Source organism: Lampetra fluviatilis, chromosome 23 (assembly GCF_964198595.1).
Source record: "Lampetra fluviatilis chromosome 23, kcLamFluv1.1, whole genome shotgun sequence".
In the NCBI taxonomy this organism is placed as follows: Eukaryota; Metazoa; Chordata; class Hyperoartia; order Petromyzontiformes; family Petromyzontidae; genus Lampetra; species Lampetra fluviatilis.
Window position 1 is genome coordinate 11,638,797 of NC_136297.1, and position 26,736 is coordinate 11,665,532.

Genomic DNA, 26,736 nt, shown 5'->3' on the forward strand with positions numbered 1-26,736 from the left:
ACGTGCTCTCGTGCGTTACGCGCATTCATTAGAGGAGTGTGGTTCTACGCAGGGAGCGCGGCTCTCGTTAGAGGGTGGCTCCTCCAATAGGAGCGCGGCTCTCGTTAGAGGGTGGCTCCTCCAATAGGAGCGCGGCTCTCGTTAGAGGGTGGCTCCTCCAATAGGAGCGCGGCTCTCGTTAGAGGGTGGCTCCTCCAATAGGAGCGCGGCTCTCGTTAGAGGGTGGCTCCTCCAATAGGAGTGTGGCTCTCGTTAGAGCGCGGCTCCTCCAATAGGAGCGCGGCTCTCGTTAGAGGGTGGCTCCTCCAATAGGAGCGCGGCTCTCGTTAGAGGGTGGCTCCTCCTATAGGAGTGAGGCTCTCGTTAGAGCGCGGCTCCTCCAATAGGAGCGCGGCTCTCGTTAGAGGGTGGCTCCTCCAATAGGAGCGCGGCTCTCGTTAGAGCGCGGCTCCTCCAATAGGAGTGTGGCTCTCGTTAGAGGGTGGCTCCTCCAATAGGAGCGCGGCTCTCGTTAGAGCGCGGCTCCTCCAATAGGAGTGTGGCTCTCGTTAGAGCGCGGCTCCTCCAATAGGAGCGCGGCTCTCGTTAGAGGGTGGCTCCTCCAATAGGAGCGCGGCTCTCGTTAGAGCGCGGCTCCTCCAATAGGAGCGCGGCTCTCGTTAGAGGGTGGCTCCTCCAATGGGAGCGAGGCTCTCGTTAGAGGGTGGCTCCTCCAATGGGAGCGAGGCTCTCGTTAGAGGGTGGCTCCTCCAATGGGAGCGAGGCTCTCGTTCAAGGCGCGTGCTCTTCGGCGTGACCGTGAGACCACGCGTGCCCACGTGGTCCATGCCGTCCATGCCCCGCCGTCTGTAACGGTTTTTGTTGTTGTTCTGCATCGTGCAAGCTTCCATTTAGTGTCGACAAATCGGCAGGGATGTATGTTCTTGTGTTATTCTTACGTTATGCATTCGCAATGACTTGCTTATATTTTCTCTATTTCGCACTACTATTGTTATGTTGCTGCGGCATTGTTTGTCGTCGCAACGTGTTGACCCGCCCCCTACTGGACGCCTGTGGGGAAAAAGCTTCACAGCTCATCGGATTCCTGCAGGATAAATCAAGATTCTGATTCCGCGTTCTCCGAGAGCGAACATCTGCTCATGTGTATTTAACACCCCTCCCTCCCTCCCTCGCCCCGTCCACCCGAGTCAGCGGGGAATGTGTCGAGGCGAGAGACAGTGTGCGAGTTCTCTCTCCCCGTGTCGGAGAGAGAGAGAGACACGAGGCATCCATAGCGAGTGTCTCGCGTGCCACAGACGCAGCATCACGCTCCCACCCCTCTCGTGCCGCGCAAACGAAATTCACTCGCTCGGTGATCTCCGCCTCTCCCTTCCTGCCTCTCCACACCTTCCCCTGGCTACTCGTGTCTCTCAGTGTCTCTCCGTGTCTCTCCGTGTCTCCTCTCCACGTCTCCCCGTCTCCCGTGTCTCTCGGTGTCTCTCCGTGTCGCCTTGTGTCTCCTCGTGTCTCTCCGTGTCTCTTCTCTCTCCACGTCTTCTCCTGTCTCCCCGTGTCTCTCGGTGTCTCTCCGTGTCGCCTCGTGTCTCCTCGTGTCTCTTCTCTCTCCACGTCTTCCCCATATCTTCTCGTGTCTCCTCTCCTCTCTCTCCACGACTTCCCCGTGTCTCTCCGTGTCTCCTCTCTCTCCACGTCTTCCCCGTGTCTTCTCGTGTCTCCTCTCTCTCCACGTCTTCCCCGTGTCTTCTCGTGTCTCCTCTCCTCTCCACGTCTTCCCCTGTCTCCCCGTGTCTCCTCCTATACACACATCTGTCTTCTCTTATCTCCTCTTAGCGCCTCAGATGTCATCCCATCTCCTCCCGCCCATTCCCATCTCCGCCTAACTCGAGATTGGAGCGGACCGCGAGGATTTGACAACATTTTGCTCAACCCGCAGCCGGATGGAGGTGTCCCGCTCTAGTGGTGATCACGTGGGCGCGGGGGGGGGGGGTTATTTGACCATACTTCACCACGCTGGTCAACGATGAACCTCTTCGGATATCACTCGTCCGCCGACTGCTCGGGTCGCCAGGTTCTGAGCGCGTCGCGGCTAACTGCTGCGCCACCACTCCCCCACCCTTTCCCCTCTTCCACCCCACACTGCCCCCTCCGGTCGGTTTATTTATCACAGAATAATCTCGTTGAGGGCTCGAGGCGCCCGGGTGGAGAATCAACGGAGGGCCAATTGCCCCGGGCTCACATCCCTCTCCATCAATCGCCTTCGCGATGCTGGGCGTGGAGGAGGAGGGGGAGAGGGGGGGTCTAAAGAATTGTGAGGGTGTGGGGGGGGGGGGTCCCCGTGGGGATGCCGACTTGACGCCTCGACACCCCTGACGGGGGGGTCAAGGAGGGGGTGTTCACTCACCCCCTCCCCCCTACCCCCCCGCTCCTCCTCCTCCTCCCCTCATCTCTGCAAGTCCCAGGAGACCGTGGATGAAGCGAGAGTCGATCACTTCATCCGAGCAAATTCACTCACATCGCGGTGAGGGAAGTGGGGTGGGGGGATGTAATGATGCACATGACACACAGATATTAGAGAGATGCCGCGCAAGCAGTGAGTGGTTAAACACCACGTAGACTCGACACGCGTGTTGATGATGACGCGTCATCGCCACGTGCAGCGCCATATTACAAAGGCAATGATCCCCCCAACGCCCCTGCAGCCTCAACAGACTGTTGGGGCAAGTGCTGTGAGCGAGTAGCACCTACGAAGGCCGGCACTGTGGCACACGAGGGTGTGGGTGGCCGGCGCAACGCCCGACCGCCTTTGTCTCCCCAGTGGCGATGTTTGCACACCGCACCGGTGCGTTGTGAGTACCACCGCTGTTGGCCGTGAGCGTGAATCGAACTCGGGCCGTCGGGTTCGGAGGGCAGCTCGCTTACCGCTACACCACCGTTACCATTACGGTGGTGACGGTGGTGATGGTGGTGATGATGGTGGTGGTAATGGCGGTGATGGTGATGATAATGGCGGTGATGGTGATGATAATGGCGGTGATGGTGACGATGACGCTGATGGTGACGATGGTGATGATGATGACGATTGTGATGATGATGGTGATGATGACGCTGATGGTGACGATGATGGTGATGCTGACAATGGTGATGATAATTACAACGATGGTGATGATGACGGTGACGATGGTGATGATGGTGGTGATGGTGGCAGCGGGAACAACCGCTGTGTCTAATTTCGAGTGTGAGTAATTAAACTGCGGAAGCAAACATTGCATTAAAATTGTTACAATGATTAGTTTTAATTAAATGCACATTAACGCACTTTGCATAAATACAAAGCAACACAATGCGGGGAAGGGTGGTGATGGTGGGGGAGGTGGAAGTGCGGATGGGGGGGGGGGCGATACTGGGGTAAACAACGCGGTGGGGGTTAGTGGGAAACAATGAGGGGGGGAGGCGAAGGGAGGTGTCACCTGAAGTGTTGCAATCTCGTGGCGTTTTGGAAATGCGGCAAAGGTAAAAGACAAAGATCCCCACTCCCCCCCACGTCTCCCCGTAAAGCCTTCAACAAACTGTTGGGGCAAGTGCCATTAAGCGAGCGCCTACGAAGTGGTGGGTGACCGACATCACGCCCGGCCGTCTTTGTCTCCCCAGTGCTGTAACGTTCTGACCCCGTGCCCCCCCCACCCCCCTACTCATCATCTGTGAAAGAGCGCTGCTCAGCTCATCGCTTTTCTCCAGCGCGAGCACGTGGTCTGACTCCGATGTTTGCCCACCACACGAGATCCTCATTAACGGCTGAGTCGACCTAGGCGAGGCCTGTGAGCGAGTTCCATATTCGCCCACTGCCGTGGGTCCTGAGCGCCAATCGAACTGGGGAGGTCGCCGGGTGGCAGCGCAGTGCGATAACCACTGCGCCACCACTCCCCAGTACACTCCGCCATCCGAATAAACAGCAAACGTCACCACGACGCTTGTGCCAGGTTAGGTGCACTTTAAGGCGACGTGAAGTGTCGAACGCACGCTGGCAGGAGGTCACGGGCAGACCCAGGTGCCACGGGTCGACTGACTGAGACGACTGAGATGACTGGCTGATGCACCACCTGTGCCCCTACTGTGCCAACTTGCTGTGCTTTAGCCACCCGGCGCTCCGCTCGTTGTTGTGAGCGTCGCTCCTCCGCCCTCCGTTGTTGTTGGAGGGCGACTGGCTCCAATTGCCCAGCAGCGTCCTTCACGAGCCTCCTCCACCGAGGCCGATCTTGACACCGCTGGTACCAGTCATCGGCAGGTCCACTCAGCTCCACATCCTCCTCTACAACATCACTCCATCTCTTCTCTAGCCCGTGCCGCACCCGTTTAGCCCCCATCGATCCGGCCGAACAAAAGCTGTTTAGGAATGCGGTGGCTGGGCATGCGGGCTACATGACCCAGCCAGCGCAATACACACACACACACGCGCACACACACCGGCACGCGCGACTCGAGAAATCTCGTTTAGCACCGGTCGTTAGCTGATGAATCAATTCGTGTTTAATGAGAAATGTACCGCGAATAACCCAACGCGGGCCCACAATGCCGCGTCAGCGCATTCCCTCGTGGATCGCGGAATCCGTACAGAGACAAAGAGGGAAACTCACACCCCCGTGTAGCTTTCGAAATATTTTCGGCTGCCAAAGTGCGATGTTTAGCGAGCACCTACGCAGGATGGCACGGCACACGCGAGGCGGCGGCGTGTCGACCCGGTGAGGCCCAAGAATCGGTTCAAATATTCGCCACTGTTATCGGTCGTGAGCGGGAGTCGAACTCGGGTGGCCGGGTTTTGCAACCCCAGTGTCTCTAACAGCTGTACTACCGTTCCCCATAATACACGTGTGTGTGTGTGACACACACGCAGTCACCCACTTGCCCACTTACCCAGAGAACCACACAACCATCCACTCAATCACCAACAACTCATTCGCCCACTCACTAGATATTGACACACCCAGTGACCCACTCCCCTACGCACCCACTCACTCAATCACCAACTCACTCCCCCATGCGTGCCCATTCACTCACACTGACACAAAGTCGTCACCGCTCGCTCACCCATGCAATGACTCATTCACCCACCCACTCACCCGCTCAACACTCACCCAACTTATTCGCCCAACCAATTATCGTGTCACCCACTGGCTCACAGCGATACAAACAGCCACCCACCTCACTCACTCCACTCGCTGACCCACGGCGCTCACCCGTTGGCAGTTTGCTAAGCACTGCTCCACCACCTCCCACAAGAAACACGTCAACACAACGGACAAAGATCCCCCGTGTAGCCTTCACGGGCTGTCGAGGCAAGTGCTGCTAGCGAGCACCTATGGAGCCCGGCACGGCACACGAAGGGTGGCCATAAACCACTCCTGGCCGCCTTTGTCTCCCTAGTCGTGATGTTTACTCATCCACACCAGGTACTCATTTGAGGCTGAGTCGACCTAGGGGAAGTCAGATAATCGTTACTGGTGTTGGCCTGGAGCGGGAATCGAACTACACTACCGTTCCCCACCACCTAAACACACACGTTCACACACACACACGTTCACACACACACACACACGTTCACACACACACGTTCACACACACACGTTCACACACACACACACGTTCACACACACACGTTCACACACACACACACGTTCACACACACACACGTTCATACACACACACGTTCACACACACACACACGTTCACACACACAAAAGATCCCCCTATAGCCTTAGCAGTCTTTTGGGGCAAGTGTTGTCAGCGAACACCTGGGGGTGGGTGGCTCGTACCAAGCTCGGCCGCCTTTGTCTCCTCAGTGGCGCACGAGGTCCTCATTTAAGGTTGAGTCGACTTAGGAGAGGCGGCTGGACCGGCTGAGATGATTCACTCGCCGCTGACCTAAGGCGTGTCCCGGGAATCGAACTCAGCTGCTGTCGCGGGTTCCCTCACCTTTGAGCCACGTGAGCGTGGGCCTGGGGGCGCCTTGCACGTCACAGGGGATCACCACCGTGTCCCCTTCCACCAGGACCCCCTCCACGGGGCCCCGCGTGATGTTGGGCGCGAAGCCTGGGGGGGGCAGGGGGGCGGGGGTTGGGGGGGGTTAGAGTGGGGGGGGGGGTTGGGGGGGTTAAAGTGGTGGTGGGTTGGGGGGGTTAGAGTGGGGAGGTTGGGGGGTTAGAGTGGGGGGCGGGGGTTAGAGTGGGGGGGGGGGGTTGGGGGGGTTAGAGTCGGGGGCGGCGGTTGGGGGGGTTAGAGTGGGGGGGGGGGGGTTAGAGTGGGGGGGTTTTGGGGGTTAGAGTGGAGTACGGGGTTTGGGAGGGTTAGAGTGGGGGGGGGGGTTGGGGGAGTTAGAGTAGGGGGGGGGGTTGGGGGGGTTAGAGTGGGGGGGAGAGGAGCGGGGGGGGGGGCCAGAAAATTGTTATTTTTGTTAACATCTCTCCTCGGTGGCTAGGAGATGTTAACTACCTCGCCTGGTATACAGGAGGTAGTCGGTTCGATCCCTACCCTGACGCCTACAGTTTATTTGGAATTTGCGTGTCTCTCTCTCTCTGTTTCTCTGCCCGTGGTGGCGTCGATTTTTCTCCGGGCCCTCGGGTTTTCCCCTCCACATTCACAATGAACACGCCTTTAGAGTATTTTGCTGCTATAAATTTCCGCACGGCGATGATAAGTCGCTTCGTTGGGTTATCATTTGTGGCCAGGCCGCTTCTGAAAAAGAGCGATATAGCTCAGTGGGGCCTTACCTGGTAAAATAACAAAAAATTGTTGAGTTTAATTAAGCTCGGATGTCAAGGGACACTATCGCAAGACACAAATACTGGCGCTTTCAAAACCAGGTTAGCAGCCAAGACTCTACCACGCACGGTCTGGCGGTTGTCGTCAGGGGGATGAGGAGGAGGGAGAGACGATGAGGAGGAGGTGGAGGAGGTGGAGGAGGAGGGAGAGACACGAGGAGGAGGTGGTGGAGGAGGAGGGAGACACGGGGACGAGGAGGAGGTGAGACACGAGGAGGAGGTGGTGACGGAGGGAAGGACAGGGATGAGGAGGTGGAGGAGGAGGTGAGACACGAGGAGGAGGAGGTAGTGACGGAGGGAAGGACAGGGACGAGGAGGACGTCGTGGAGCAGCGAGACACGGCGGATGAACGAGCGGGCGGGCGGGCGATCTGGGCGGGCGGGGGTAGAAGAGGAGAAGTTGGTGGTGGTGGAGGAAGAGGAGCGAGCCACGGGGACGAGGAGTAGCGAGCGCTCACTCAGCACGCTGACGTGCGCGTGGCTCTGCGCCTCGCCGGCCGCGCTGCGCGCCACGCACTGGTACACGGCCGAGTCGCGCTCGCGAGGACGCGACACTTGCAGGGCGCCTCCGGGCAGCACGCGGAGGCGGCCCTCCTGCAGCTGCCGCACGGGCACCGCGTCCCGGTACCACGAGAGCGACGGGCGAGGCCATCCTGCATCGCAGAGACAACAACAACAACAACCGGCATTCGCCACTAAGTGGCGGTGACGTCACCACGACGCTTGTGCCAGGCCATGTGCACCTTGAGGCCACGTGAAGTGTCGAACGCCCGCTGGCAGGAGGTCACGGGGCAGACCCAGCAGGTGCCACGGGTCGACTGACCGAGATGATCGAGACGACTGGCTGATGCACCACCTGTGCCCTCTACTGTGCCAACTTGCTGTGCTTTAGCCACCCGGCGCTCCGCTCGTTGTTGTGAGCGTCGCTCCTCCGCCCTCCGTTGTTGTTGGAGGGCGACCGCCTCCAACTGCCCAGTAGCGTCCTTCACGAGCCTCCTCCACTGAGGCCGATCTTGACACCGCTGGTACCGAACGCCCGATGGCACAAAGACAAAGACACCCCCCACCCCACACCACACACCCCGCTTGCACTACCGCGCCGTGTAGCGTGAAACAGCCTTTTGGGGGCTAAGCGTCACACGGCCGCCTTTGTCTCCCCCATTAGCGACGCTTTCCCGCGGCACCGGGTACTCGTTCGAGGCTGAGTCGACCTAGGGGAGGCTCAAGGCCGGTTCAGATAACCGTCCCTGGTGTCGGCCGTGAGCGGGAATCGAACTCGGGTCGCCCGGTTTGGTTGTGCGGTTCGCTGCATTAGCGCTTCCGCCCAACGTGCACGGTGATACGGGGTGAGGTGTACACCTCCTATAGCGTGCACACGTGTCAGGGCGCGTGGACACGTGTACACGTGTCAGGGCGCGTGCACGTGTACACGTGTCAGGGCGCGTGCATCACACGTGGTGATCACGCGCGTGCTGTTGCAGCCCCCCCTTGACCCCCCGCGTTTGCCTTGAGTCGTCTCAGCATTTGCACAACCCCCTTTGCCGCCCGCGGTCACTGACCCGGGCACCTCGCTCCGAGTTTAACCCGCCGCCGTGACTCCGAGGTGCAGTTTGCGTGGGGTGGGCAAGGCGGTGGGGGGGGGGGATTAACGGGACAGGCGGGAGTGTTATCCCCTGCAGATGCCGTGATTGATTTAATTAAGACTCAGCAAAAATACACACACAGACGCACACAGACCCCCCCCCCCCCCCACACACACATCGCTAAGCCCATCCTTAATCCACCATCCCTAAGCCCGACCCAGACTCTGACCCCTGACCCTAACCGTGACCCCCCCCCCCAGACGCACCGGTCGCGCGGCACGGGATCTCGATCGTCTGGTCCACCGTTCCCACAATGCTCCGCTCCAGCTCCACGATGAAGTGGGGGGACTCTGTGGAGAGGGGGGGCAGTTGGCACGTGTCAGTGTGCTGTGTCAGTGTGTTGTGTCAGTGTGCTGTGTCAGTGCTGTGGCAGTGTGTTGTGTCAGTGCTGTGTCAGTGCTGTGTCAGTGTGTTGTGTTACTGCTGTGTTCTGGTGTGGGGAGCGGTGGTGTAGCGGTTAGGGCGCTTCGCTACGAACTCGGCGACCCGAGTTCGATTCCCGCTCACGGCCAATACCAGGGACGATTATCCAAACCGGTCATGGATCTCCTCCCCTAGGTCGACTCAGCCTCAAATAAGTAACTGGTGCGGTGTGTGAACATCGCCACTAGGGAGACGAAGGCGGCCGGGCGTGGTGTTGGCCACCCACCCCCTGGTGCGCCGTGCCGGCCTTCATAGAGTGTGCTCGCGAACAGCACTTGCCCCGACAGTCTGTTGCAGGCTATACGGGGGAATATTTGTCTTTGAAGTTTGTGAGTGTCTCTCTCTCTCTGTTCTCCTGTGTCTCTGTGCGTGTCCCAGCGTCTTTGTCTCGTGCCCTGTCTCCATGTGACCTGTCTCCACGTGCGCTGTCTCCACGTGTCTCCACGTGCCCTGTCTCCACGTGACCTGTCTCCTGTCTCCACGTGCGCTGTCTCCACGTGTCTCCATGTCCCCTGTCTCCACGTGTCCTGTCTCCACGTCCCCTGTCTCCACGTGTATCCACGTGCGCTGTCTCCACGTGGCTCCACGTGTCTCCACGTGCGCGCGCGTACCCAGGAGGGTGAAGTACGCGCTCCGCGACACCGGCGGGACGTCGACCCCGACGAGCGACGCCTCGCACTCCACCCGCGCCGCGTCGCCCCCGCGCGCCCCGGCCCACGACGGGGGCGAGGCGGCGGGGGGCGACAGCGAGAGGCGGCGGCCGAAGTCCGTGACCCCCGCGGAGACGGGGACGCCGTTCACGCGCCACGTCACGCTCACCTTGTCCACGGGCCTGCGACACGTGGGGGGGGGGGGGGATGACAACGTCAGAGAGGCAACGGCTGTTGGACTCACGGACTCACACCACCACTCACCCACCACCAGCCACCACCAGCCACCAAAGATCCCCCGTATAGGATTTTAACAGACTGTAGGGTAAGTGCTGATCGCGAGCGACCTATATGATCACCGGAACACGAAGAGGGTGGGGTGGGTAGCATCACGACACCGCCGCCGTCTTTGTCTCCCCAGTGGCGATGTTTTTTTTTTTAAACACATCGCACTCGGTACCCAATTTAGGCCGAGTCGACCTAAGGGGCAGCGCGGGACCGGTTCAGGTTATAATCGTCACTGGTGTTGGCCACGAGCGGGAATCGAACTCGGGTCGCCGGGTCTGCTCGTGCAGGGCGCTCACCGCGACACTGCCGCTCCCCGCGGCATCACGACACCACTGCCACCAAAGACAAAGATACCCCCTGTAGACTTTAAGAGACTATGAGGGGCAAGTGCTGTTAGCGAGCACGCTCTGTGAAGGCCGGCACGGCACACGAAGAGGGTGGGTGGTGAGCACGGCGCCCGGCCGCCTTTGTCTCCCCAGTGGCGGTCTTAACACGCACGCACCGATGTGCTGCACTCATTTAAGGTTGAGTAGACCTTGGGGAGGCGGCAGGACCGGTTCAGATGAATTATTATTCGCCACTGATGACGATGCCGCTGCTGATAATATTGACGCGGGCGATGATGACGACGATGATGACAACGATGATGATGATGACGACGATGATGATGACGACGATGACGATGATTATAACGACGATGATGATGACGACGACGATGATGATGACGTCGATGATGATGACGACGACGATGATGACAACGATGATGATGATGATGACGACGACAACGATGACGACGATGACGACGACGATGATGATGATGACGATGATGATGACGACGATGACGACGACGATGATGATCGTGTTTCCGCTGCTGCTCCTGCCGATGACGACGCCGGCGATGATGACGACGAGAGTGAGTCTGCCGATGCTGATGCAACTGCTCCAGCTGATGCTACTGCTGCAGCTGATGACGACTTCGTATTTTACCTGCCGTCGGCCACGCACTCGAACGTCGGCTCGTTCGCGGCGGACGCCCCAGCGCTCGCGTTCCGCGGTGGCATCACCACGCGCACGTATACAGCTTCGGCCTCTCCCTCCCCATCTACACAGCAGCAGCAGTAGCATCATCAGTATCATCATCAGTATCATCATCAGCAGCATCAGAAGCAGCATCATCATCAGTATCATCATCAGTATCAGCAGCAGCATTATCAGCAGCAGCAGCATCAGAAGCAGCATCATTATTAACAGCATCATCATCAGCAGCAGAAATAGCACCATCAGTATAATCAGTATCACCATCATCAGCAGCAGCAACAGCAGCATCATCAGTACCATCATCATTAGCAGCATCACCATCATCAGCAGCAGCAGAAGCAGCATTATCAGCATCATTATCAGCAGCATCATCATCAGCAGCAGCAGGAGCATCAGCAGCAGCATCATTGTTTTCAAATACATAATCATGAAATACACAATCACTATAAAATACATTATGATTATCATCAGCAGCATCATCATGAATTTCGCATTCACTCACAAATGCATAATCAAATACAACCATCACTGTGTGTTTGTCGTTGTGGTTGTTGTGGTTGTTGTTGTGGTTGTTGTGGTTGTTGTTGTGGTTGTTGTTGTGGTTGTTGTTGTGGTTGTTGTTGTTGTGGTTGTTGTGGTTATTGTGGTTGTTGTTGTAGTTGTTGTTGTGGTTGTTGTGGTTGTTGTTGTGGTTGTTGTTGTGGTTGTTGTTGGCTCTCGCCAGTAGTGTCACGGACATGGGAGGGGGATTGTCAGGGCCGGTTCTTAAAAATCACTCAGCCACTGATGATAGCCATCGAAGGGTATCGAACTCAGGTGACCGGAGTTCACAGCGCACTTCGCCACCGCCCGCTGCGCACCGCATTCTAAATAATAATAATAAAAACCACGCCCGGCCGCCTTCGTCCCCCCAGCGACGATGTTCACGCACCGCACCATGTACACTCATTTGAGGCTGAGTCGACCACAGGGGCGGTGCCCAGGACCGGTTCAGAGGTTCGGATAATCGTCCCTGGTGGTCGTCGGCGGCTGCCGTGAGCGGGAATCGAAATCGGGCCTGTGCCGGGTTGGTAGCGCAGCGCGCTAACCACGGCGCCACCGCTCCTCAGCAGCAGCAGCAGGCCACTGTGGGGAGCTGCCACGCGGGCCCAAGATGTCGAGCGTCTTCACACCACGGCTGCGGGGGTGGGGGATGACCCCCACCCCCCACCCCGGCACCCCCCTCACCCCCGCACCCCCCACCCCCGCACCGCCCCCGCCCGCAGCCCAAATTAATTCTCTTTAATCCGCTGCCGTTTGTCGCGGATTCTCTCCGCTCCATTTTCCGGTCGGTGAGCACAGCTCCCCCGACCCCTCCTCCTCCCTCCACCCCCACACCTCCCCCCCACACTCCCCGCTGCCTCAGCCTCCCCTGGGTGCTAGGGGTTAGGTGGACACGGGGAGGCGGGCGGGTAGGGTGGACGTGGGGACTATGGGTGGGGGTGGACACTGCAGTGGCGGTGGACAGAGGGTGTGTGTGGGGGGGGGGGGGGGTGGACAGGGGTTGACCAAAGCGTGTCCCTGAACGTACTGCTGCTACCACCGTGAGCACGATGGTAGAGGATGAGGGCTGTCACTGCTGGGCGCACCCAATGCCCGACTCTTCGCTTTGTGCTCTCACGCTCTCCGCTCCGAGGACTCGAATCCCCAAGTTGGTCTGATCAAGTGGGACACCGAGTTAATCAAATATTGATTGAACAAACACAGTTCGGAACAAACACTTGGACCAACACAACAGCAGCGTCCCACTTAATCTGTTTGGAATTTGCATTTTAAATATTCCTTCATGAATTATGAATGAGGCTAAGTATTTGCTCTCGTGACTTGGGGCGGGAGGGAGAGCATGAGACGGGAGAGGTAGGGGAGTGCGTGGAGGGGAGTAGGGTGAGATGAGAGGGGAGAGGTAGGAGAGTGCGTGGTGGGGAGTAGAGTGAGATGAGAAGAGAGAGGTGGGAGAGTGCGTGGAGGGGAGTAGGGTGAGATGAGGGGGGAGAGGTAGGAGAGTGCGTGGTGGGGAGTAGAGTGAGATGAGAAGAGAGAGGTGGGAGAGTGCGTGGAGGGGAGTAGGGTGAGATGAGAGGGGAGAGGTAGGAGAGTGCGTGGTGGGGAGTAGAGTGAGATGAGAAGAGAGAGGTGGGAGAGTGCGTGGAGGGGAGTAGGGTGAGATGAGGGGGGAGAGGTAGGAGAGTGCGTGGTGGGGAGTAGAGTGAGATGAGAGGGGAGAGGTAGGAGAGTGCGTGAAGGGGAGTAGGGTGAGATGAGAGGGGAGAGGTAGGAGAGTGCGTGGAGGGGAGTAGGGTGAGATGAGAGGGGAGAGGTAGGAGAGTGCGTGGAGGGGAGTAGGGTGAGATGAGAGGGGAGAGGTAGGAGAGTGCGTGGAAGGGAGTAGGGTGAGATGAGAGGGGAGAGGTGGGAGAGTGCGTGGAGGGGAGTAGGGTGAGATGAGAGGGGAGAGGTAGGAGAGTGCGTGGAAGGGAGTAGGGTGAGATGAGAGGGGAGAGGTGGGAGAGTGCGTGGAGGGGAGTAGGGTGAGATGAGAGGGGAGAGGTAGGAGAGTGCGTGGTGGGGAGTAGAGTGAGATGAGAAGAGAGAGGTGGGAGAGTGCGTGGAAGGGAGTAGGGTGAGATGAGAGGGGAGAGGTGGGAGAGTGCGTGGAGGGGAGTAGGGTGAGATGAGAGGGGAGAGGTAGGAGAGTGCGTGGTGGGGAGTAGAGTGAGATGAGAAGAGAGAGGTGGGAGAGTGCGTGGAGGGGAGTAGGGTGAGATGAGGGGGGAGAGGTAGGAGAGTGCGTGGAGGGGAGTAGGGTGAGATGAGAGGGGAGAGGTAGGAGAGTGCGTGGTGGGGAGTAGAGTGAGATGAGAAGAGAGAGGTGGGAAAGTGCGTGTAGGGGGGTAGAGTGAGATGAGAGGGGAGAGGTTGGAGAGTGCGTGGAGGGGAGTAGGGTGAGATGAAAGGGGAGAGGTGGGAGAGTGCGTGGAGGGGAGTAGGGTGAGATGAGAGGGGAGAGGCAGGGGAGTGCGTGGAGGGGAGTAGGGTGAGATGAGAGGGGAGAGGTAGGAGAGTGCGTGGAGGGGAGTAGGGTGAGATGAGAGGGGAGAGGTAGGAGAGTGCGTGGAGGGGAGTAGGGTGAGATGAGAGGGGAGAGGTAGGAGAGTGCGTGGAGGGGAGTAGGGTGAGATGAGAGGGGAGAGGTGGGAGAGTGCGTGGAGGGGAGTAGAGTGAGATGAGAGGGGAGCGGTAGGAGAGTGCGTGGAGGGGAGTAGAGTGAGATGAGAGGGGAGAGGTGGGAGAGTGCGTGGAGGGGAGTAGAGTGAGATGAGAGGGGAGCGGTAGGAGAGTGCGTGGAGGGGAGTAGAGTGAGATGAGAGGGGAGAGGTAGGAGAGTGCGTGAAGGGGAGTAGGGTGAGATGAAAGGGGAGAGGTGGGAGAGTGCGTGGAGGGGAGTAGGGTGAGATGAGAGGGGAGAGGTAGGAGAGTGCGTGGAGGGGAGTAGGGTGAGATGAGAGGGGAGAGGTAGGAGAGTGCGTGGAAGGGAGTAGGGTGAGATGAGAGGGGAGAGGTGGGAGAGTGCGTGGAGGGGAGTAGGGTGAGATGAGAGGGGAGAGGTAGGAGAGTGCGTGGAAGGGAGTAGGGTGAGATGAGAGGGGAGAGGTGGGAGAGTGCGTGGAGGGGAGTAGGGTGAGATGAGAGGGGAGAGGTAGGAGAGTGCGTGGTGGGGAGTAGAGTGAGATGAGAAGAGAGAGGTGGGAGAGTGCGTGGAAGGGAGTAGGGTGAGATGAGAGGGGAGAGGTGGGAGAGTGCGTGGAGGGGAGTAGGGTGAGATGAGAGGGGAGAGGTAGGAGAGTGCGTGGTGGGGAGTAGAGTGAGATGAGAAGAGAGAGGTGGGAGAGTGCGTGGAGGGGAGTAGGGTGAGATGAGGGGGGAGAGGTAGGAGAGTGCGTGGAGGGGAGTAGGGTGAGATGAGAGGGGAGAGGTAGGAGAGTGCGTGGTGGGGAGTAGAGTGAGATGAGAAGAGAGAGGTGGGAGAGTGCGTGTAGGGGGGTAGAGTGAGATGAGAGGGGAGAGGTTGGAGAGTGCGTGGAGGGGAGTAGAGTGAGATGAGAGGGGAGAGGTAGGAGAGTGCGTGGAGGGGAGTGGAGTGAGATGAGAGAGGAGAGGCAGAAGAGTGCGTGGAGGGGAGTAGAGTGAGGTGAGAGGGGAGAGGTAGGAGAGTGCGTGGAGGGGAGTAGGGTGAGATGAGAGGGGAGAGGCAGGAGAGTACGTGGAGGGGAGTAGAGTGAGATGAGAGGGGAGAGGCAGGAGAGTGCGTGGAGGGGAGTAGAGTGAGATGAGAGGGGAGAGGTAGGAGAGTGCGTGGAGGGGAATAGGGTGAGATGAAAGGGGAGAGGCAGGAGAGTGCGTGGAGGGGAGTAGAGTGAGGTGAGAGGGGAAGGTAGGAGAGTGCGTGGAGGGGAATAGGGTGAGATGAGAGGTGAGAGGTAGGGGAGTGCGTGGAGGGGAATAGGGTGAGATGAGAGGGGAGAGGCAGGAGAGTGCGTGGAGGGGAGTAGAGTGAGGTGAGAGGGGAGAGGCAGGAGAGTGCGTGGAGGGGAGTAGAGTGAGGTGAGAGGGGAGAGGTAGGAGAGTGCGTGGAGGGGAATAGGGTGAGATGAGAAGGGAGAGGCAGGAGAGTGCGTGGAGGGGAGTAGAGAGAGATGAGAGGTAACTAGTTAGTTATAATGTCATGCGAGTCCATTGAAGGCGATATTGAAACGCATCCGGGATTGTATCGGGAGCCAGAGGGAGTGATGGTTTCTCAGTGCCTAGAGGCGTTCACCTGGAACTCACACGTGGCCTGGACACTCAGCCCTCGCCTCGCAGAACCCAACCGCGACATCGCGCGGTTCTGTCAGAGGTCTGATGATTATTGATTATCACGGGAGGTCTGGGGGTGGCGTGATCTTGCGGGAGGGTAGCGTCGTCTCGGGGATTTCTGGGCACGGTGGACATCCTGTGTCTGTCAAAGCTGCAGAGAGCCACTGGGATGATTGGCCGATTGCACAAAACTAAGGTCGTGGTTGCGTGGGGACGAATCCCGGGCACCTGGAGAGAACGCACCACGCATTTCGACGAGGGTAACACACTCAAAGCTCCGCACAGATGGATCAGTGTCCATTGCTGTTCTGTCACATATCCGTATCTCTCATCCCTGCGTCACCTCGGACCCAGATCCTATATCGACTGGCACAGCATTTATAGGCTGATAGGCAACCAACACGAAAACGCAAACCTATACTCATGACACAACCACACACACACACACAAACACTCACAATACAACCACATAGACAAACACACACTCACAACACATTTACACACACAAACACATAAACACTCACAACACAACACAACCACAAAGATTCCCCGTATAGCCCTAACATACTTTTGGGTCAAGTGCTGTTCGTGAGCACCTATGAAGGCCGGCACAACACACGAGGGGGTGGGTGGCCAACACCACGCCCCGCCGCCTTTGTCTCCCCATTTGAGGCTGAATCGACCTAGGGGAGGCCCAGGACCGTGTTGACCGTGAGCGGGAATCAAACCCGGGTCGCCAGGTTCATAGCGCAGCGCGCTAACTACTACACTACCGCTCCCCACACACTCTCCACACACTCACACACACAGACACGAACACAGACAGACACAAACACACAGACACGAACACACAGACAAGCGCAGAGACTCAACGACTTGGGCCTCGTGATTGGCCAGCGCCACGCGGGCCCCGCCCACTCAAGGAACGCGGCCCCGAGTGTCGCTCGCGCCGCGGGTTCGCTGCCCAACGTCGCTGTTGGAGGAGGAGTGGGGGTGGAGGAGGGGGAGGGGCGAGGAGGAGTGGGGGGGTGGAGGAGGGGGGGGGTGGAAGAGGGGGGGGTTACATCGCGCGTAGCGCCGCGCTCCAACTGAACGTTGAATTACAAACCCAGCCGCGCATGAATTGTTAAGATGCCCTGGGATTCCGATTTAGTTCTTAATTTATTCTTTGGAAATCGTTCAGAGGAGCGCGTGCGGTTCCTGCCATGAATTAGTAACGTGGTTGGTGGCCTACGGGCGTGGGGGGGGGGTCTGGTGGGTCCTGAGCCATTGATGATTATTTCACTGGATGAAGTTGGGGGGGGGGGGGGGGGGGCTCTTGCTCATGGGAGTGACGGTGCTCAGCTGCGAGTCTCGAACCTGTAGCCCTGCTTACGGGTGGAAGGTGAACACAACCCCCCTTCCCCACGAAGACGAAGAAATCCCCCAACCCACCCGCAACCTCCGCCTAACCTTCACAGACTGTTGGGACTAGAGCTGCCGCACCTCTCAAGGCAGGGGACAGGGCATCAAGTCGGGGGCCAAACAGCCCCCCCCTCTCGTCCCTTCACTCCCAGCCGCAGCACCCCCCTCCCCCATCAAGCCCCTCCCCCCGTACCCGATTACCGCCCCCCCCCCCCCCAAGCACACTCGCGACCGCTGCCGACAATCGAATTGACGTGCGGGCTGGAGGAAGGGGGTTGGGGGGGGGCTGGATGTGTGTCCCCATGCTTTGGGGTCACAGCACCGTGGGGGTTAGTGGGTTAGGATGGGGGGGGGTAAGTGACGTCGACACACGGCACGCGGATCTCTCACGCGCCCGTGTGGCCGTGTCAACGTAACACGCGCACACGCTAACAACACTCGTTCAACATACACACACAGACACAGGAGCCCATGTTACACACGCGCACACGCTAATAACACTCGTTCAACATACACACACAGACACAGGAGCCCATGTTACACACGCGCACACGCTAACAACACTCGTTCAACACACACAGACACAGGAGCCCATGTTACACACGCGCACACGCTAATAACACTCGTTCAACACACACACATACACAGGAGCCCATGTTACACACGCGCACACGCTAACAACACTCGTTCAACATACACACACAGACACAGGAGCCCATGTTACACACGCGCACACGCTAATAACACTCGTTCAACATACACACACAGACACAGGAGCCCATGTTACACACGCGCACACGCTAACAACACTCGTTCAACACACACAGACACAGGAGCCCATGTTACACACGCGCACACGCTAATAACACTCGTTCAACACACACACATACACAGGAGCCCATGTTACACACGCGCACACGCTAACAACACTCGTTCAACACACACAGACACAGGAGCCCATGTTACACACGCGCACACGCTAATAACACTCGTTCAACATACACACACAGACACAGGAGCCCATGTTACACACGCGCACACGCTAACAACACTCGTTCAACACACACAGACACAGGAGCCCATGTTACACACGCGCACACGCTAACAACACTCGTTCAACACACACAGACACAGGAGCCCATGTTACACACGCGCACACGCTAATAACACTCGTTCAACACACACAGACACAGGAGCCCATGTTACACACGCGCACACGCTAACAACACTCGTTCAACATACACACACAGACACAGGAGCCCATGTTACACACGCGCACACGCTAATAACACTCGTTCAACACACACAGACACAGGAGCGCATGTTACACACGCGCACACGCTAACAACACTCGTTCAACACACACAGACACAGGAGCGCATGTTACACACGCGCACACGCACACATATCCCGCCGCACAGCTCTACACGCAGCGTTGTTGCGGTGGATGCTGCGATGGAGAACGGAGGACCTATTAAGGCCGGCACGGCACACGAGGCCCCCCCCCCCCCCCCCCCCGTGGCCTGTCCCCAGCCTTCGTCTTCCCAGTGCGCAGGTTTAGGCCCTGCATCAGCCGCCCCAAATATAAGACGAAGCAAAACAAATCCACGTGTAGCCTGACCAGACAGATGGGGCAAGCGCTGTTAGCGAGCAGCACCTCTGAAAGCCGGCACGGCACACGAGGGGGTGGGTGGCCAGCACCCACGCCCGACCGCCTTTGTCTCCCCATCTATTACACACCACACCGCCTACTCTTTCGAGGCTGAGCCGACCTAGGGGAGGGCCCAGGAATGGTTCAGATAATCGTCACTCGTGTTGGCCGTGAGTGGGAATCGAACTTGGGCTGCTCGGGCTCGTAGCGCTAACCACTGCGCTACCATTCCCCACCACACATCTCTACAGGGTCTCACGCACAGTCCCCCCCCCCCTTCCTCCTCCTCGCTCTGCGCTCCTCCCGCCCGCCCCTCCACGCTCATCTCTCGCGAGGTGCCGCTAAACGCCGCCGCACATGCAACAGCTGTCGCCAATTTCAGGGGAGAAAATCTCGCAATTCCACTGCCATTGATGAGACGGAAAAGAGCCCAGGGAAGCGAGGTCACTGTCGTGCACGTTTCAGATTCCATTACGACTCGGCCCCTTCTCCTCCGTGAACTCCCCCCCCCTCCTCTCACCACTCCCCTACAACCCCCGCCCTGCCACCCGCACCTGCCCCACACACTCCCGTGTTTATCCGCGTGAAATAATATAACATTATTATTATTTAGTTTGTCTTTTGCAACGTAAATCTTAATAAATCACTTCGCCCGTGGGAACTCGGGAGATGGGGGCACGATGCCATTTGAATTTAATCCCAAAACAAAAATACATAAAGAACACATCACGAGTGGCTGCTGCCTTTGAAGTCGCAGGTACATCTTTAGCCCCGGCGAGGGAACGGGGAAGGGCACAACGCGAAGCCTCCCCGCGGGCCACGTGGCAGGCACCGAGCGGCCGGCTCACAATGGCCTCCTGCAGCACGTGACGCTTGTGAGCGTCCAATCAGGGGTGGGGGTGCTGAGGCTACAATAGCGTCACGGTGGCTGGGGGATGTTAACTACCTCGCCTGGTGTACAGGAGGATGCGTGGGTTCGATCGCGACCTCTGATGCCTGCTGCTGTGTATTTGGAGTTCGCGTGTGTGGATCTACCCGTACTCGCGCGGATTTTTCTCCGGGTCCTCCGGGTTTTTTTTTCCCTCTCCGCATTTAACAACACGCGTTCAGAGTCTTTCGCTGCTATACACTTCCACACGATGAGCCACTTCGCCGCGCTGCCGTTCGTGACCAGGTCGCTTCTGAACAAAGAGCTTTCGAGCGAAGTTAACCTTCACTGGCAAACAAGCAGCACAATTGTTATAAAATACTGCCGATGACAAAAGCGTGTTGGAAAGCGGATTTCCACGAATTTGCATTCACAAAAATAAAACGATGTAAACGCGGTGGTGCCGTTGTGTGGTCGTGTAACTCACGAAACATCCATCCCAATGCTGAAGAATGATTTTGCAAATTAACTCAACTGGGATTCACACACACACGCACAACTATCAACAACAACGGGGGCAATATCGCTCCCTGCACCGAAACGACTTGGCAGGACCCCTCCCGAAACAAACAACGAGTCACAAGACTCAGTGAGGCTCCTCTGGGAAGAAAAAAACAACTACATGAGTAGGAGTGATGATCATAATATTATTACATATTAAAATATAATATCCCCTTCCACATGGTTCGACTGAATTCAGCGTCTTTCTGTAATTCATTTGGCATTTCCATCCCATTTTATATGTCAAATGTTGTTGTTCCAAACGTGTTTGGCGGTCTCAAGGAACGTGTTCTCCCTCTGTTGACTCTGCCCGCACTTTGCAGCGCCGCATTCCCCACTACCCACGGCCTTTATTTAACCAGACAAAGCGCTGACAGACATTTCATCATTTGGCCTTCTTGGGGGGATTTATAAACTTTAGACTCCGTCTAGCATTGATCTACCCCCCCCCCCCCTCGACAGATATCTGGATGTTTTTGACGGATCCCCACAGTCGGCACGGCATTCTGGGAGTGTATCATTTTCAGCAACACCGCGTTGAAGCCAACATCCCTGTTCACGCACGCCATGGAGACGGGTCATTGTCTGAAACGTTGCCTATTATATACATCGGTCACTTTCAAGGCGTCGTTTTAATTGTTTCAAATTTTATCTTAATTTTGGCCACTAAGCTAGATCCCGTAGCTATTTTTCAGCGGCGACCTGGCCACAAATTATAGCCCAGATGCAGTGGTTCTTCACATGGATGTCTAGCAGCAGCCAAATGCTCTGAGCGCACGTTGATTCGAAACGTGGAGGGAAGAAACCGGGGGACCCGGAAAAAAAATCCACGCGACCACGGGGAAGAGAGAGAGAGAGACGCAAACTCCCAATACACAGCAGGCGTCAAGGTTCGGATCGAACCCACCCACGACCTCCTGTATACCAGGCGAGGTAGTTAACATCTCCTAGCCACCATGATGATAATGATGAGAGAGAGACACCGCAAACTCCAAATCTACAGCTGGCGTCAAGGTCGGGATCGAACCCACCCACGACCTCCTATATACCAGGCGAGGTAGTTAACATCTCCTAGCCACCGTGATGATGATGAGAGAGAGACACGCAAACTCGAAATATACAGCGGGCGTCAGGGTCGGGATCGAACGCACCCACGACCTCCTGTATACCAGGCGAGGTAGTTAACATCTTGGCACAGCGGAGTTAGAGTTCCTGGCTGCTGGCTCCCGACTTTGCCCCCCTCCCCTCCCCCCCCCAATCATAAATGAGTCAGTGCCCTTCCTCCCACTTTAAAGGTGAGTTGATATCAACAGGCCACGCGAACTATCACTTCCCCATAGCCCCCGGACGCCGCTGGAAGCTGTTGGTGTTGATCGTCTTTCACACTGTGGTTGTTCGAGAGCCCTCGAGCCGTGGCAGAGGGATCTCAATTGGCAACTCTTTCCTCTCTCTAGCTCTGTGCGTCTCCGTTGGGGAGTTCACTCCTCCGTGATTACCGTCAGAGTGTATCCCTCCACAGTGGAGTCGGTGAGTCACACGCACAAAGGCACTCGCACACAAATACAAAGATCCCACCTCCACCCTGCCCCCTATAGCCTGAACAGACTGTTGGGGCAAGTGCTGTTAGCGAGCAGCACCTCTGAAGGCCGCCACGGCACACGAGGGGATGGCCGTCTTTGTCTCCCCAGTACTGATGTTTACACACACACTACACACACCGCGAACGTACACACGAACCCACACACCATCGCACACTCCTCGTGCCCTCTCGCCCCGGAGGCGGGGGGGGTGGTGGTGGTCGCCTGCCCCCCCCCCCCATCATACCGCACGGAGCGCGCATCCGTTCGCCCAACGCGCGCCTTCCCGTCTGTCTGTTAAAAGCAAATCGTACACCGGAGACGATTACATCCTGCTCGATGCGAACAACGGTGCAATCTAGACGTCGCGGATAATACCGCTGCGACAGTGAGGGTCATTCATATTGTGTCGCCTGCTCCCCATGACCGTATTCGTCCGACCACGAGACGCAGTTCATGTCCAACGGGCGTATTTTCCAGGTGCGTCTTATAACTCTGGATAATACGGTGGTAGAGCCAAGCACTCACGCCACCGACCTATTTGACCAAGGTTCCACCCACCAAGTCATCCGCTCAGCGATCCACCCAACCAGTCAACCTCCAATCTAGGTACTCAGCTACCCAGCCACCCACCCTCTCAGCCACCCACCCACTCAGCCACCCCAGGCACGCGCCCACTGAGCCATCCACCCACCCACTCCGCCACTCACCTACTCAGTCACCCACCCACTCAGCCACCTCAGGCACGCACCCATTCAGTCACCCACCCAGCCAGCCACCCGCCCACCTACTCAGCCATCCACCCACCCACTCAGCCACCCATTCGCTCAGCTACCCAGCCACCCAGCCATCCACCCACTCAGACACCAGGCACGCACTCACTCCGCTACACAGCCACCCATCTATTCAGCCACCCATCTGCTCAACCACCCATTTACTCAGCCACAAATCTAACCAGCCAACCAGAGCTGCGTGTCAATGTGACAAGGACGCGTGGTCGTATCAGCGTGGTTTGTATATCCATGATAACAGGGCTGCTGTCTCGCTTACATCTGGAAATGTGGCGAACGGAGCGTGCGTCTGGATGTGTGCGTGTGTGCGCGTGCGTGTGTGCGTGCGTGTGTGTGTGCAACTGGGGAGCGGTTAGCGCTGCGCTACGAAGCTGGCGACCCGAGTTCGGCTCCCGCTCACGGTCAACGCCAGCGATGGTTATCTGAACCGATCCCGGGCCTCCCCTAGGTCGACTCAGCGTCAAACGAGTGCCTTGTGCGCTGCGTATTTCACGTAAACGTCGGGGAAACAAAAGGCGGCCGCCGCCTTGGCGTGGCGCTGGCCAACCGACCCCTTCCTCGGCGTTGCCGTTGCGGCCTTCACAAGCCCTGCTGCTGTAAACACACAAACAAAAGACTCACACGACCTCGGGCGGTGGGGGGGGCGTTGCCTCTGTGCGTGCACGCGCGGCGTTCTCTATACCGTGCGATTGCGCTCATAATCGTTTGCCATTCCAGGGCGATTGATCGACCCTGGGGGTGCGTGGTGGCATTTTGGGGGAGCGGTGGATGGAGGTGGTCGGTGCTCTCGAGCGTGACGCGTGTTAATGAGGCCCTCCGCACGACGTGCCGCTCTTCATCTTCAAACTGTGCGTGTGCGTATTTGTGTGTTTTTTTTTTATATACATTCAAATAATTTCCCATCGCAATTTTACGCCCCTATTTAATTTCAACACCTTACAGTTAATACGTTCATTCATTCCTCCGAACCCCCCCCTCTCCCCTTCGCCGCCCCAAACCCTCCCCTTCACGCAGCAATCGTCGCCCGCTAACCCCGAAACAGCATTTAATTTCGATGTTAGCGTGAAGACGCGGAGCTCCGCAGGGAAAACGTCTCATTCGAGGCCCCTAACATCGCACGCCGCTCCTCCTCCTCCTCCTCCTGGCCGTGACAATCCTCCTCCTCCTGCTGCTGCTCCAAGACACCGCTCGAAGCATCAACCGCATCGGATCATCGTCAGCATGCGGACCGATGCGCACCGCATCTCCTTCACGCATGGAACATGAAAGACACGAGCCAGCGTCGTGCCATTGTGGACCACGCAAAACTAAAACCTGTGCACCACGTCGGGTGGTGGTGGGTGGGTGGTGGTTGGGTGGTGGGTGGTGGGTGGTGGGTGGTGGTGGGTGGGTGGTGGCAGTGGGTGGTGGTGGGGAAGGTCTTCCTCGCGCACAGCCCCGGTCCAGCGTCTTATCTCCCGCGCCGGGGGAAGATTTCCGCGTTCCGCGATCAACACCTCGCACCCCCTTCCCCCCACCCCCCTTCCCCCCACCCCCCTTCCCACCCCCCACCAACCACCTCCCGCCCCTCCTTCACTCACGGCTGTGGTCCCTGGGGCAGGGGACGTGAACCTGTGACCCCGCGTGGCCCCAGCTCTGATTGTGAGAGCCCCGGGGTTAACCGAGGTCAGATGGACGAGCGAGCGAGCGAGCGAACGCCGGCAGCCGAGTTAGCGATTGTATATCTACAGCACGAAGTGTCACCATGGCCAGCTACTGTGGTCTGACCCAAGATGTGACAGCATCCCCATTCTCATCCCCCCCCTCACTACCACCACCTTCCCCCGCCCCCCACTTCGCCACCACAACTCCTCACCTCGGCATCACGAGGGATTCTTTTTTTTATATTCCAGAAAGAGCAAAGGTGAAGTGTCGCGGATCTAATTAAATGAATGAGCGATCGCTGCGCAGAGGCGCGTTAATTACGGCGAGAGGGGCAGTCCAGGGAGCGCCGCGCGCCACTGGATCCCTCACCATCGTCATCATCATCACCATCAACACTACCATCATCACCATCATCACCATCCTCAACACTACGATCATCACCATCATTACCACGAGCATCATCACCAAAAACATCACCATCATCAACACTACCATCATCACCATCATCACCACTAGCATCATCACCATCATCACTATCATCACTATCGTCACCACTTTCATCATCACTATCATCATCACTGTCATCATCACCATCATCATCATCATCACCACTATCATCATCATCATGACTATCATCACGACTATCATCATCACTACCTTCACCCTCATACCAACATCATCATTACCCCATCACCACCCCACGACCACCACGTGCCCACTCATTATCAAGAACATCACTCTAACTACCATTATCATCATCATCCATCCTTATGATCTTTGCCCGGTAATTCCTCCTCCCCCCCTCCCCTCTTCTGCACCACCGCTCCCTCTTTCTTCCTGCCGCTGCCGCTGCTGGTCATCTGTCTCCCTGTCCCGGACGGTTCCTCATCTCACAATCTCCACATCCTCTGCGGGTCCTTCGGTAAAGTCGCGTAGATAGATGAAAAATAATACTTTATAAATTATTAATTATTTTTCATATATATACGTGACTTCACCGAAAGACCCAAAAAGTATGAATTGCTGCAGTCACGAAAGCTTCAAGTCAAAATCTCGACATGGCCCTTGTGGTGCGCAGGCCGCCTCCGCAGTGACTGCCGACATCGTCTATCGCGAGGCCCTGGTGCAGCCAGCCTCTCTCCCGATCCCCATCCCTCCTAACTCCCGTCCTCCCCTTTCGCTCCCTTCATTCTCTTATTTCCCATTCGTTCCTTCTCTCCATTCCCTTTCTCGCCTCCCCCGTCGCATTATTACATCCTTGGCTGCACTCCCCTCCCCGCGGCGAGCCGCCACGGTAACACATTTGTATAATGATAATAAGATGATGATCGCGACGCGGGTATTACGAAACAGTTTGTATTCATAACGCATCTGCCGTGTCTCTCGTTCACGATAAGACAAAAAAAAAACAATCCCAAAAGCCGTGCCCGGCTCAAGAGAGACGAAGCCCGGTGGATGATCTCCTATTTACGGCCACGAGACAGTGGTGGAAATTCCACATTCCTCTGGCAGGGGCCGAGTTAATCCGTTCACTTCCCACACGCAAGCAAAACCAAAAACAAACGACAGCCACGATCTCGTTGCATCTCAGAAGCTAAGCGGGCTCGGGCCTGGCCAGGTACCTGCATGAGTGACCACTGCCAACGGGAGGGCTTGCCAGGTGTTGTAGGCGTGGGGTTTGCGAGGTGTGGCCAATGAGGAGTTGGGCAGTGATGAGCGTCACCACCTCCTCGAATTGCGTTGGTGGTAGGGGGGGATAGTGGGGGGAGGGAGGGAGTGGGGGGGGGGGCGTCTCTACAGCAGTCCACGTGGAGCTAAACTCGTGGGAGCGCGGCATTGATGGAACGTCCCAGGGCAGGAGGACTCCTTCTGAACGGGTGTCTTGAGACTCCGTGTGAGGTTTCTTCACCGCTCAAATCAATGGCATTATTAGTATCGAGCCGCGGTGTGGGGGGGGGGGGCGGGGAGGGTGGGGGGCTGGGGAGAGAGTGGGGGGGGGGAGGTTGCTGGGGTAGGGGACACGGGGTGCGGTATACGAAGACAAAATAATAAGGTCACACAGTCAGCCGTAGCTGTAATGCGCACAAAATAACCCGAGCTTCAGCTCCCACTCCCACGTCCCCCCCCACGCCCCCTCCCCCGGCAGTTGTGAGGAACTTTCAGATCGTTTTAGGGCTCTCTGCGAAGAATAATTCGGGGGCAAAAAACGAGATCGGCCGCGTGAACTCGACAGGGAAACGCGCGGCACCACGCCGCCGTCACTCGGAGATGCCACGATGGGTGGAATGGGTGGGCCCCACCGCATCTTCTCATCCACGCTACTCTCCCGTGCTCCCCTCCCCTCCTCCTCTCTCTCTCTCTCTTCAATTGCGCACGTTTTTTTTAAATAAGCGTGAAATTGTGTCCCCAATCCTCCGAGCAATTAATTAAACCTCGCGCAGTCTCAACAGCGTCCTTTATGGCTGAAAAACAAAACGCGTAACTGGTCACGAGA

General features: G+C 57.5%; 1 protein-coding gene across 1 annotated transcript in view; it reads right to left on the reverse strand.

Moving 5' to 3' along the window:
• LOC144940803 (protein sidekick-2-like) overlaps positions 1-26,736 on the reverse strand; it is a 223,213-nt gene that overhangs the window by 54,491 nt on the left and 141,986 nt on the right. The window contains 5 exon segments of the mRNA XM_078867226.1: positions 5,968-6,084; positions 7,270-7,464; positions 8,661-8,744; positions 9,489-9,709; positions 10,803-10,917. Coding sequence (XP_078723352.1) covers positions 5,968-6,084; positions 7,270-7,464; positions 8,661-8,744; positions 9,489-9,709; positions 10,803-10,917 — 732 coding nt within the window.